This window comes from Bos indicus x Bos taurus, chromosome 4 (assembly GCF_003369695.1).
Source record: "Bos indicus x Bos taurus breed Angus x Brahman F1 hybrid chromosome 4, Bos_hybrid_MaternalHap_v2.0, whole genome shotgun sequence".
NCBI classification, from domain to species: Eukaryota; Metazoa; Chordata; class Mammalia; order Artiodactyla; family Bovidae; genus Bos; species Bos indicus x Bos taurus.
The window spans coordinates 59267083-59280139 of NC_040079.1; the positions used below are offsets into that span (position 1 = coordinate 59267083).

Consider the following 13057-nt stretch of genomic DNA (forward strand, 5'->3'; position numbering starts at 1 on the left):
CACAGAGGAAACGGGCAGACAAGAGTTTCAGAGCCACAATCAGAAGGGACTGTTGCAATGCTTTCTCTGAACGAGCATCATGACCATGACCAAAAGCTCTCCAGAGATTTGCAGCTCTGTCCTGGCTCTTCTGCAACCACCCTGGCAAGCTGGCTCTCCCTGGCATCGGCACTCCAGTTTCCAGTCCTTGGGGATGCAGGCCTTGGTAGAGCTTGGGGTCATCAGCTTGTGGACAAGTCTAGAGACGGCCCCTACACAAGGCTTAGGTGCTGTCCATGCCCTGACCTTCTCTAGGGGAGAGCTACTGACTTCCTAAGCAGCAGGGCCAGCTAGAATGAGAGTGCTCCATTTAAACTACAACCCATGACAATCTATGAGTTGAGAAATGGATTAGATCCCTACAAATATGGGGATAAAGAATACATTCAGTGCGTGGGAGAGCCGACTCACTGGGCCATGTGGGTCAAGAATGAACCCAGATGTGTTTTATGTTTTCCGGCCCAGACCACTTTCTCTATTTCCTGGCCAAGTTAAGAGAGAGGCAGTGGGAGAGTTTGTAGAGAGCTTCTGATTGCTATGGCCAACAGTAACCTCAAACTCTTCATTTTACCACCTTAAAGCTCTGATTCCAAGTGGCTGGCCTTTGCACAGTTCTTTTGAGCTCATGAGAGAGGATTCTCAGTGAATTTTTCACCAGTTAATAGCAAAGACAGGAAAATGAAGACAATCATTTTTAGAGATGCCATGAGATTTTCATACAGCTTATTTAGTGCAAGGGACTGTCCTTTATTCCAAGGTTAGGCCTTTCTGGTCTTTCCTTTTTTTTGTGATCCAGTTCTTTTTACAATGAAAGGAATGTGATATTAAATTTTAGTTAGATTTTCTTTTTTAATAGCTTTTCTTTTTTTCCCTGCCAAAACCTGAAGTTGGCAACCCACTATCCACTCAGTTTTTTATTCTTTTAAAATGTTTACGTATTGGTGAAAGCCAAATTTAGGGACCCACTGGGAAGCATATCCAATAATATCTAGCCCTGTAGTTCTCACTTTAAATGAGCATCAGAATCACCTGGAGGCCCCATGAACCCAGAGACTGCTGCTCCATTCCCAGAATTTCTGATTCATCAAGTCTGGGAGGGAGTATCTTGGGATCTGCATTTCTGTAAGTTCCCAGGTGATGCTGCTGCTGCGGATGGTCCAAGGACCACAGTCTGAGAACCACTGTTCTAGCTTGTCCGTGGTGGGATGGAGGTTTTCTGAGACTTAAAGGGAGGGTCCTTATCACAAAAAGAGAGGCCTGGAATGATCCCACAACAGGAATGTATGTATAGACACTATCCCAGACTCTGCAGTACTGGGTTTCAGATTTCTTTCCTTTCCTGTTAACAGCGCTAATAACATGGACTGAGACGGCAGTGCTCCCATGAAAGGAAATAAGATTGCTTTCTGAACTAAATGACCCTACAAGGACCAGACTGTACCATTTTTAAGCTGGAGGAAGAGAGAATATGCCAGGTTGTCTGTCTGATACGTCAGCCTAGAGTCTGAGTGTGTCAGGAATTTGCCACTCGTGGTTAATTTTCCCCTGTGACGGCTAAGAGCTGCAAGGAAGACAGTACAGATTGGACTTCCATGGGCCCTGGGGCGATTTTGGGGAGGTGCCAGGACCTAGGGGTAAGGATTTTACCTGTGAATTATGTGATTCATGGAGAGTCAAGGTGACTTTAAAAAGTTATTTTAAAGTGTCTTTACTTTTTCCTCACTGTTAAGTTATTTTAAAGTGTCTTTACTTTTTCCTCACTGTTTGATTTCTCTACCTGAGATATCCTCTGACGCTATGTCTAACTTTATCTCATTTCTATTCCAAATTAATTCATTACCTTTGTGTATTAAAAATTTTTTTGGGGGCCATGTGGTACATGAGATCTTAGTTCCCCAGCCAGGGATCAGATATATACCCCCTGCACTGGAAGCATGGAGTGTTAGCCACTGGGCTGCCAGGAAGTCCCTACCTTTGTGTATTTTAATGTTTCCATAATACTGTGTTTAATTTATATACCTTGTTGTTGTTTAGTTGTTAAGTCGTGTCTGACTCTTTTGTGACCCCATGGACTGTAGTCTGCCGGGCTCCTCTGTCCATGGCATTTCCCAGGCAAGAATACTGGAGTGGGTAGCCATTCCCTTCTCCAGGGGATCTTCCTGACCAAGGAATCGAACCCTTATCTCTTGCATTGGCAGGCGAATTCTTTACCACTGAGCCACCATTCAGTCAACTATAATGAATAAAAGTGGTAGGGTATCAAACACACAATTCAGGTGAGATTATTTTGGATCATCAGAAAAAGACAGCTGACAATCAGGTTTATGCTGGTTTTGTTTCTTAGAACAGCACATGGACAAGTAATATAAAAGCAGATGTTGGAGTTCTAGAGTTGTATCTTTCAGGACAGATGTGTGAGTATTCCTTTCCCAAACCACAAATCCACCAAGGTCTTGTGCTTGATGAGACGGCTCAGGCCAGGACTCAGCAAGGTGGGCCATGTCCAATGGGTTTACTTAGGTTAATAGTCTTTCTGTATGATGTTCTGTGACCAGGAAACAACCAACCAACCAAAACTCAAGCCTCCTACACAGAAGAGACACTTACGTTTGTCCTGCAAGGAATCATGGGGCACTTCTCCCTGGGGACTTTCTTCCAGATCTCCATAGTGCAGGACCTTGTGGTTTGGTGAAAGCCGACAATACCAAAACTTGTCTGAGGGAAGGAAAAAAAAAAAAAAAAGAAAATGCAGATTTACCAGGTAAGTGATTCTGATTTTTAAAAAATATTGACATCCTTATTTCCTCAGAGCCTTTCCTGAGAGAATAGGCAGTTTCTTTGATTTTAAATCCTCAGAAAGGAATGAATTCTAAGAGCCCTGGCGGTCAGTCCCTTCTCCATTTTCATATGCAGTTAGCTCCTGCCTTCCACGTAGACATTTGGTGCCACTGGGAAAGTTACCAGATCCTTTGAGGACAATGGCAACAAGTCTGAGGTGGTGACTTCCAGAGGAGTAATTCATCAATATCTATAATGATGAGGGCATGATTAATTATTCAGTTGGGCCTGACAAAGTAGGGAGAGAGATGAAGAAAAAAGAGCTTTCTCAGAACTTTTCTGCTTCCACTTCCTTCTGTGAGATTCTAAGACTATTGAGATGTTTGTGCCATATCTCAGCTGGCATAGTAAGGCCTTCACCCCTGAGGCCTGTACACACAAACTAATCATGAATATATTATTAGGATGCTAGTAATCCATACACAAGGGGTGGGATTCATGAGGAACCACCCCAAGTCAGAAATGTATCCAAGAATGAGGATGTCACATTCATCTCTTCTCTAATTCGTAGAGTTTAGTTCCCTTGAACAGGCTTGACCAGTACCTTAGGATCATCCTTATAAATAACTCCCTCAGCTTAACTTCATCTGCTCCCTCAAAATGTAATAACAATTTTTGAATGAGCTTGTGAGGTAGTGAGAAGGAGGTAAAGAGTGCTTTTTCTAGATGAGAAACTTAAATTGTGAGAGTGATCTTTGTGTAGCTCTCAGGGCTGGGGTAGATGCTGCCTTCTCTGGGAAGCCCTCTGTGATTACTGCAGCCAAGGGGACTCTCCCCACCCTCTTAGCTGCTCCAGCGTCTCCTTTGATGGTTGGTGCCCTCGTGTTAAATCCCTTAGTATTCCCATTATCTGCCATAGAGCTTAGGCAAGCAACTTGCCCAGTGGGGACATGATAAACAGTTATTAACAAAAGAAGAAGACTCCAGGACACTTAACAGTCCCGACAGTGTACAAAGCCAAGGCTCTCCGATGACAGCCATGGCCTTCATGATTGCACAGCACCAATCCCTTGGCACAATGCCTGCCATGTAGAAGCTGCACAGTTGCTACTGGCTAAATTGATAAATGAAGACCCAAAAGGACTCAGTCAAGATGTGTAAGTCACAAAACATCCATGACCTGTACACCCTTTGTGCAATTACGTGGTTGGCAAGCATAGTGGCCTGGGTCAAATCACCCCATTACTCTGTCTCCCAATACAAATTGCCAATCTGACCAGAAAGCTCTCTATAACATTTAACAAAAATGTTCTTTTATCTAAAATTGCTTTCACCAAAAAGTATGTCTTAACTACAATTCTTTTAGTAGAAAACCAGGTTTTAAAGATGGAGGCAAAAGTCACACAGTGAACAAAGGAAACACCCAACTTGATCCACAAAAGCAAAATGCCTCTGTGATTCCTTTCTCAAGTATAAATAGGGTTTGAGAATTCCTGAATGTAGTCTGTATACAGCAATCCATAGATTTAAAAAAATCTAAACTCCAGTGGAAAAATTTGAGAGGAAAGAAAAAGTTATTTGAAGGCTAGGAAAACATCTGGAATTGCTAAATTTTCAAAATTCTGTTATATATATACACTCAACACAGGGAGGGCGTTTCAAAGGGAGAAAATAAAATCATTCCCTGAATAATTCATAACCACTTCAATTAGGCAGCTTTCCATGAGGAGAACATATTTGAGAATTTGACTTGTAATTCACAATAGGAAAACTGCAATTTGATAGGAGTGGGCTAAGCTTCAGCCATGAGTACCAATAGCGTTCTCAGGGGCCTGGCATGATGGACTATAAAGATCTCTTCATCCCAAAGGACCTTCCACCTTGTCTAAATAAACTGTGATGACCACAGCTGGAAAAACTTTCTATAGTGCTTTCCTTCCCCTGCTACCTCTGAGGTGGGACTTTGGCTAAGTGAGCAACTGTAATAGGGTAACAGAAAGCTGGGAGGGAAGTTGGTGAGCAGTAGCACTTGGACATGCTGGTCTTATTTTGAGTAAGCCTGTTCTTTCTAGAAATCCCTCACTTCTCAAGCTGAGGTAAACTCAAGAGACTAGCAGTGCTAACATGAAGCCCAGGAGTCAATATGGCATAATCAAAGAAGACTGTCATCCTCAACAGATTTGGGGGAGCATTAGGAAATTTAAGTGGTACAAACATATATTGTGGAGCTAAATGCACAATTTACATTCATTTGCAACACTTCAGAAATTTGCTGCATACACCTCCATAGCTTGTCTAGTTAATAGGTTGAGTCTGTTTCTCCAATGACTATTTGCAGAGTGCCTACAGTGCTCACAGGACTCTACTGGATGTAGCAAAAGTCATCAGGATGAAAGGCAAGCACGAGGGACAAAGCCGAAAAGCTCAAGGAGAAGGAGCTCCCGCAGTTCTCAGTGGCAACTTAAAGAAAGATGGTGGAAACACTTGTGTCTCAGGTCTGGGAAATATGGACAGTGACTCAGCAACTCTGCCTGTACTACAAGGAAAAACAGGAAAAGGAGAGATCTCTTGTGCAACAACATTCAGAGACTACTGAAATCAGTGGCTACTTATCATGAGGGTTGAAGACAATCATCTTTGCAATGTTGTAGTCGCTGTTTGTTTAAAGAAACACAAAAGGCTACCTGGAAACCTGGAAATCTACCATAACACTACAGTCTAGAGCTGACAGATTTTCCTCCTTCCAGAGGACTAAATTCTCTTGACTTCTTTTTTTTCTTTGTTTTCAGATCTGAAATCCCTGGGCTTCCCAGGTAGCTCAGTGGTAAAGAATCTGCCTGCCAACATAGGAGACATGGGTTTGATCCCTGCATTGGGAAGATTCCTGGAGAAGAAAATGGCAACCCACTCCAGTATTCTTGCCTGAAAAATTACATGGACAGAGGATCCTGGCAGGCTACAGTCCATGGGGTTGCAAAAAAGTTGGACTTAACTGAGCATGCATGGGCACCGGAAATCCCTGGTGTGTATATATTTATTTATGTATTTATTTATTATTATTGGAGTATAATTTCTTTACAATGTTGCTTTAGTCTTTGCTGTACAATCAAGTGAATCAACTATATGTATATATACATTCCTTCCATGTTGAATCTCCCTCCCACCCCCACACCTCCCTGCTGCCCTGCTCCATCCCGCCCCTCTAGGTTATCATGAGCGCTGAGTTGAGTTTCCTGTGTTATACAGCAGTTCCCTTTAGCTATCTATATTCCACATGGTAGTGCATATATGTCAAAAAATTTTCCCAATTTGTCCCACCCTCTTCTTCTGCCCTGGAATCTCTGGACTTTTAAGACACACTGTCTTTTGGTTTTCCTTCTACCTCTGACTACCTCTTCTCTTATCCCACAGAAGTTCCTCTTTCTCTGTCTACCACTAAAATGGCAGAGAGCAAAAGATCTGTGCATCATCAATGTGAGTGATGTGTTCTGCTCCTCCCATCAAATAAGAAGTCTTGGATGGAGGACAGAATATTGGAAAAAGGGCTGAAGGGCTTGGGAAGGTTGTTTTGATTCATAGACAAATGGGTGGATACTGAGCCAGTCTCTCCCTCGGGATAAAGGCTGGAGTCATTAGCTCCGGGAAGGTTTAGAGGCATCGTAACTTGTGTGTCTGTCTTGAAGGCAGAGCAGCTATAAAGGAAGCAGAGAGGCCGGCTCCAGCCAGCATAGCACACTGACTTGTTGGGTGAGACAGTTTCAGTGTTAGCCACTGGTGGCAGCTTGATTTGCAGTTTCTTTTATGGTAAGCAAAACATGTATTTTCTTTTCAAAACCCAGCATGATGTTACTAGTTCCCCAATCCCTTTGGGCAATGAATGAGTGGATTGTGTCACTAAAAGCAATTAGCAAGAAGCAGTGAGAACATTAGCGAAGATTGTTTACTAGCCTTTAAAGAGAAAGCATGAGTTAATATGGAGGTCTTTCAGTCAATTACAAATGTTACTACATCAATAGCCATTTTTAACTCCCCAAACTAAAAAACTGAAAATATGGAGATAATTTTGTGCTTCACTTTTTTCCCTGTGTGTATGTATGTGTGTGTGTGTGTGTGCATGTGTGTGTATCTGAAGGATCAGAGAGAAAAGCTGGTTTCAAAGCTCACAGCCTGGTAAGAAGGTCTCCAGGGCTGATTAAAGTTATTCCCAATGTCACATAGATCATTATGGAGCTAATCACCCCTGACAACTGTAATTCTTGCAGTAATATTTGATATAAGTTTCTGCACCACTGCAAATACTCTGTACCTGCTTTATTTAATAGTAAGGAAAGAAAATTTGAGTTTTATTTAATTTTAATTAACTCAAATAGCCATAGGTAGCCATACGGAACAGTACAGTTCACTGCCTGTCTTTGTATCCAAAGTGCAGATGAGTGTAGAGTTGGCCAGCAGGTCTTTAGGGCAGATGGGCAAGCTGAATAATAGCTACCATTGTTGAGTAGGAAATGTGGTTTGTAAAGTGAGGCACAGGCCACAGCAAGAACTGAGTCCTGATTGACTCTATCATGGACTCAGGGACATCCTTGTATTGTGTGCAAAGCCTACAGCTGGCAGCTGGCTGCTGGCCCAGGGGGCCCTAAGAATCCTGTGTTTGGGAGACAAGTGACCTTTACTAAAGCCAATTCTTATGGCATTTCCACTAAGATTTTGAGTCTTTCCTAGGTTAACCTAAAATGTGCAATGTCTTCGGTGTGCTCAGGGGAAGGTCCGCTTCAAACCTTCCCACGTTACAAAAACATCAGCGATCCTAGCGATGTGTTTAAAGGGAAATATTCTTGAGTTCGGTGAAGGAAGACAACAACCACAGATACAGAATGAAGGTCATTCTGCCTTTCAAATCTTCCTCACTACACTGAACATTTTTCAGAATAGAGACTCCTGTTTTGAGTCAGAATTCTGCCTCCCCGGAGACTCTTGTTTCACAGCAAAAGATAACTCCAGAGCCCTGAAGACATCTTCAAGATGGTTTAGCTTAACTGATGCTTTGGAGTCCACAAACCTTAGTTACACACCTGGCCTTGACACATCAGCTATGGAGTCTTGGCCAAATTATAAAAATCCTTATGGACTCCTATGGTTCCTTTGTTAGATAACACTAAAAGTTATATGAGTAAAACATATATAGAGTACCTGTCATTCATCTTTCACAGAGCCAGCTCTCAAGTATCAGTACCTTGGTATCTTTCAGTTAACAGTAACCCCTCTCATCCACACTACTGGATGATTATCTGTTATTCTGATCTATTGGAAAGTGCTTTTTTCCTGAAAATAATCTGGCTTTTATTCTTTTGACAATGTACATTTTATACATATTTGCCTTTTTTTGTAAAAATGAGTTATAATAAGGTTTGCTGCTGCTGCTGCTAAGTCGCTTTAGTCGTGTCCGACTCTGTGCGACCCCATAGACGGCAGCCCACCAGGCTCCACCGTCCCTGGGATTCTCCAGGCAAGAACACTGGAGTGGGTTGCCATTTCCTTCTCCAATGCAGGAAAGTGAAAAGTGAAAGGGAAGTGGCTCAGTCATGTCTGACTCTTCGCGACCCCATGGACTGCAGCCCACCAGGTTCCTCCGTCCACGGGATTTTCCAGACAAGAGTGCTGGAGTGGGGTGCCATTGATGATAAAGTTTAATGGAATATTAAAAGAACACTTAAGTCCAAGAGGAAGAAACAACAGGTGCCCCCAAATGGGCTGAATGTACCACTTGACTGCAGGTCTCTGGAGTGAAATGAAAGGGCAAGGCAGGTACAGCAACTGTGGCTGAAGTGCAGGAGCACGCCAACTCCTCTGGGTGCATGTTTTGTTCATCCCTGGGTTTCAAGTTATATTTGTCAAGTTAATGCTTAGAGAAGGGATGCTGGTCAACAAAATGGGCACTGTCTTTAAAGAGAAGTAGAAATTTCATGCTATGATTTCTTGAAAATGACACTCCAATGTGTAGCCCTGGGCTCTAATCAAGACTATTCAATGCAAGTGATTCTGAAAGACGCTAATCTCTGAAAAGGAAGGAAAATAGGAGGCAGTTCTGAGCCTATAGAGTCTCACGAAGCAAATAATGGCTTGAATGTAGGCAGCTTCTGAGATTTCATTAAAACTCTCTTGAGAAGCCCAGGGAACACAGATACAAGGCAAATTTATCATAAAGGACTGTGGACAAAAGCCTTTCACACTCCACAGTGAGTGCGGGACAGAGTGAAGCAGATATATGACAGTCACTACCAGTCCATGGCCTATGTTTAAAAACCTATATTCTAGGGACTTCCCTCGTGGTCCAGTGGTTAAGACTTCCAATGCACGTTCAATCCCTGGTTGAGGAGCTAAGATCCCACATGCCTCGTGGCCAAAAAAACAAAACGTAAAACAGAAACAGTATTGTAACAAATTCAGTAAAGACTTTAAAAATAGTCCACATCCAAAAAAAAAATCTTTAAAAATCAAAAAATAAGAATGTATATTCTGAGTAACTATAAATTAAAATACTAAATATCATTAATGAATGTTTGACAATGTGCTGAGCGCTAGACTAAGCGCTATGCATGCCTGATTTTATTTAACTCTCGAAACAATTTGATGTAGAAACTGATGTCTTCACTTGACAGATGAGGAAAGAGAAGCACAGAGAGATTTATTAGGTTGCCCAAGGCTAACCAGCTACCAGGCAGGGAGGCAGGACATGGACGCAGCATGGTGCATCTCCCATGATTTACTGCTTCTCAGTTCTTCTGTGGTCACAATTCCCAGAAATCCACATTTGTATATATCTCTATTGGACTAACCAAGCAGCAGAGTTGCAAATGAGGCAGACAGAATGATGGGCAAGTAGAAACTCAGGGACCTTCTAGCCAAACATGGCATGATAAAGGGCTCTACATCTGCTCCTCCCCTTTCCAGTTGGGTGGACAGGAGCCTCTTTCCTACTTTCCCCTAGAAAGTTAATACGTAAATCCACTCATCTGTGTCTAACTCCCTGTCGGACAAGTTTAGAGGGAGTGTGGTCATACATGGGCCCTTTGTACTTGCTCTTTAACCAGGGATATATTTCATGGGTGTCCCCGTCTCATATCTTACCTTTCTCAAAAGGACTTTGAGAAATAATTTTACTTCTCAAATAATTTTACACCTGCTGCTGCTGCTGCTGCTAAGTTGCCTCAGCTGTATTCGACTCTGTGCGACCCCATTGACAGCAGCCCACCAGGCTCTGCCGTCCCTGGGATTCTCCAGGCAAGAATACTGGAGTGGGTTGCCATTTCCTTCTCCAATGCATGAAAGTGAGAAGTGAAAGTGAAGCCGCTCAGTCGTGTCTGACTCTTAGCGACCCCATGGACTGCAGCCTACCAGGCTCCTCCGTCCATGGGATTTTCCAGGCGAGAGTACTGGAGTGGGCTGCCATTGCCTTCTCCATGTCCTCATTAATGTGTGTAAATCTGAATGGAATGTTTGGATGGGGTGATAGGAAACCAATTTCAGCACAGTCTGCTTTGAATCTCTATTTTTAAGCACACAAAGCTAGTCACCAGATTTTAAATCAATTTACCAAACCCCAAAAAGCCTTCCTTTCTGCACTCGGAAGGATGATTTTATACTAAACACAGATGGTCATGCTCCCTAGGGAGTTTAACTAATAAATTTATAGTCTAGATGCTAATCATTTTTTGTTCATTAGGTAATTCATTTTTAGAAAACTGAAAAAGTTGAACATTTGGAAATAACGCTTTTTTGGCCAAAAAAACTGTAATTATGACATCTAGAAACAGAATTATTCTAATAGAATCTACTCATTTCAGCCTAGAAAAGGAAGTCTTGTGGTGGAGTAGACTGGAAGGTTAAATTAGCTTCTTTGAATTATTATTATATTCAGAAGAATTGTATCAATAGCTGGCCATGAATGGGGGCATTTGGTGGCATGGGTATATTTGCTACCTTTCCCCTCCCCCACTTCGTGCTCTCTCCCCAGTGTCAAGTACATAAAAACTTTATAAATTACCTAATGTGGGCAATACACCCTGACTATTGATTTTGCCAAAGGCAACGAGGTGATCAGGGCATATAACAGACAATCAGGCTAACTGAAATAACAGATCATCTGATCTTGTACTCCCACTTAACGGATGAGAAATTGTGGACCTGAGAGGTCATGTGTCCTGCCAAAAGACACTCAGGTGGTTCCTCACCGAGTTGAGAAGCCTAGAACCAAGCCTTCTCACCCCCAGCTCCTTGTTCTTTCCTACAGGGTCTTCCAGAATAAAAGAGTAACTACCTTCTACTCCCCCCCACCCCACCCCCCCCTTTTTAGCTGCTTTCTAAGAGATGCATTCATGACCACTTTTCTTCCTCACAGTAAATTCAAGAGACAGGCATTGTTATCCCCATTTCATGGGGGAACTGCCCAAGGTCATGGAGCTGGACAGAGGAAGAGGCCGGATGGCACTCACTGTATCTGGCTCCAGGGCTCCTGTTCTCCTCACTGTACCACACTCTTTTCCTGGAGCACCATCCACTCTGATGAAGGTGCCCAAATGCAGGTGATGCAGCAAAGAAGGAGCAGTGAGCCAGTCCTTCCATGGCTGAATGGAAGAGGTAAGTGCCCTCCTCCTACTGTGAGCCTTTCTCAGTCCCAGCTGTAACTCAGCTCTTTCTTATTCTGCCCATTGTCCTCTCCTGAGGCCCAGCCTGAAGCTCACTGTCATCAGTGAGGGTTTCTTATCCCCTGGGAATGACCTGCATTTTCATTTGTCAAGGAAGTTCTGCCTTTGGACGTTTCTTAATATGATTTTTAATGGTTGCATTTGAAATACTTTGAATTTACTCAATATTCAGCACAAAGCCATTAAAAGTAAATGGCCGGGAGGATGGGCTCAGTATAAACATGAAGTGATGTATGTCATTAGTGGACGGGCGCTGTGTCTAAGCAGGGCATCCATCAGATTTCAAAAATATCTGCCAGGGTTTCTCCAGGGCCATAACTGATGTTTGTTCTTGGTACAGTTGCTAATGCTTATTCTTTTTCCTGACTGTTCCCCAATCTCTTCACCTCTCCCTGAATTTTATATTTCAATTTTATTTTCTATTTGTTTCTAGGACAGTATGAATACGAATACTTTGACTTTGCAATTAGCCATATGTCAAGAAAGCAATCAAAGGAGTTTACCTTCCTGGCTAAGAAACAGCTGGACATGCTTCCCATCTACTGGAACTAGTTTAATGGAACCCATTTGGACTCAATATTTTGGGATTAAAATTTATAAAGACAATTCAGAAATTTCTCTTGCAAGATTATGAAAACTGATTCTATCCCACCGTGGTTCACTGTTACTTATACTATGAATAAAATATTCTGACCTGGAAGAGAATCAGTATGGGGATTTGAAAACAAGGGCCATCCATGCTGAAAATTCCAAGATCAAATCACCAACAGTGGATGCTAGAACTCCTGACAGCATAGTGAATCATTAAAGGTTAGGGCCAGAGAGATGCTGGAGTTTAAATCCCTACTCTCTGTGACTGGGCAAGTTACTTTGTACCCCACTGCTTTAGTTTCCCTCACTGCCTTAGTTTATCTATCTGTAAACCGGGTGTAATCACAGTAGCTACTTCCTAAGGTTACTGGGAAGATGACATGCATTAACATGGGTCAAGTGAGAGCCTGGCACATGGTAAACACTCAGTAATGTTAGCTGTTGTGGGACCACTTCTGGCAGACATGAGACATGAAATGGTTCAGGTGACTCTTCAGTTCCACGGGTCTTCTGCTGATTTTAGATTTTGATTCTTCCTGGGTCTACATGGGAAATTAAAACTTACCTGGAATAAGTTAGAGCTATTCTTATTCTGAGTACAATGCTGCTTAGCCGACCCTTAAACGAACACCCATACCCATGTGATTCCTTAGGGAGCAGGCCACTGTTCTTCCTTGCTAGGTCTGGAAACAATACCTTGCCTCCGCCGGCAGTTGAGTTTCCTAAAGCAGGTCCCTTCTACGAGGCGGTTCAGGCGTTGTTGTTTGATCAGCTCCAAGATTTCTGGCTGGATCTTCTCCTTTAGTTCCCTGTGAAAGGATAAACACATATTCCACAACCCACCTTGAGAAAAGCACTTGTCTGAAAGGGCACCATGGCAGAGAGGGCAGGTGCGTAAAAGCTCCATCTTTTCCTGAACATCCCCAGACCTCCTAGGTTGGTGC

The 13057-nt window shown here is 42.8% G+C and overlaps 1 protein-coding gene across 10 annotated transcripts in view; it reads right to left on the bottom strand.

Moving 5' to 3' along the window:
* The window catches only part of ELMO1 (engulfment and cell motility 1), a 589784-nt gene that overhangs the window by 20127 nt on the left and 556600 nt on the right, over positions 1–13057 (bottom strand). For all 10 annotated transcript variants that reach the window (XM_027539543.1, XM_027539544.1, XM_027539545.1 and 7 more), the window contains 2 exons: positions 12810–12922; positions 2647–2754 (listed from right to left, as the gene is read on the bottom strand). In XM_027539543.1, coding sequence (XP_027395344.1) covers positions 2647–2754; positions 12810–12922 — 221 coding nt within the window. The remainder of the gene's footprint in view (positions 1–2646; positions 2755–12809; positions 12923–13057) is intronic.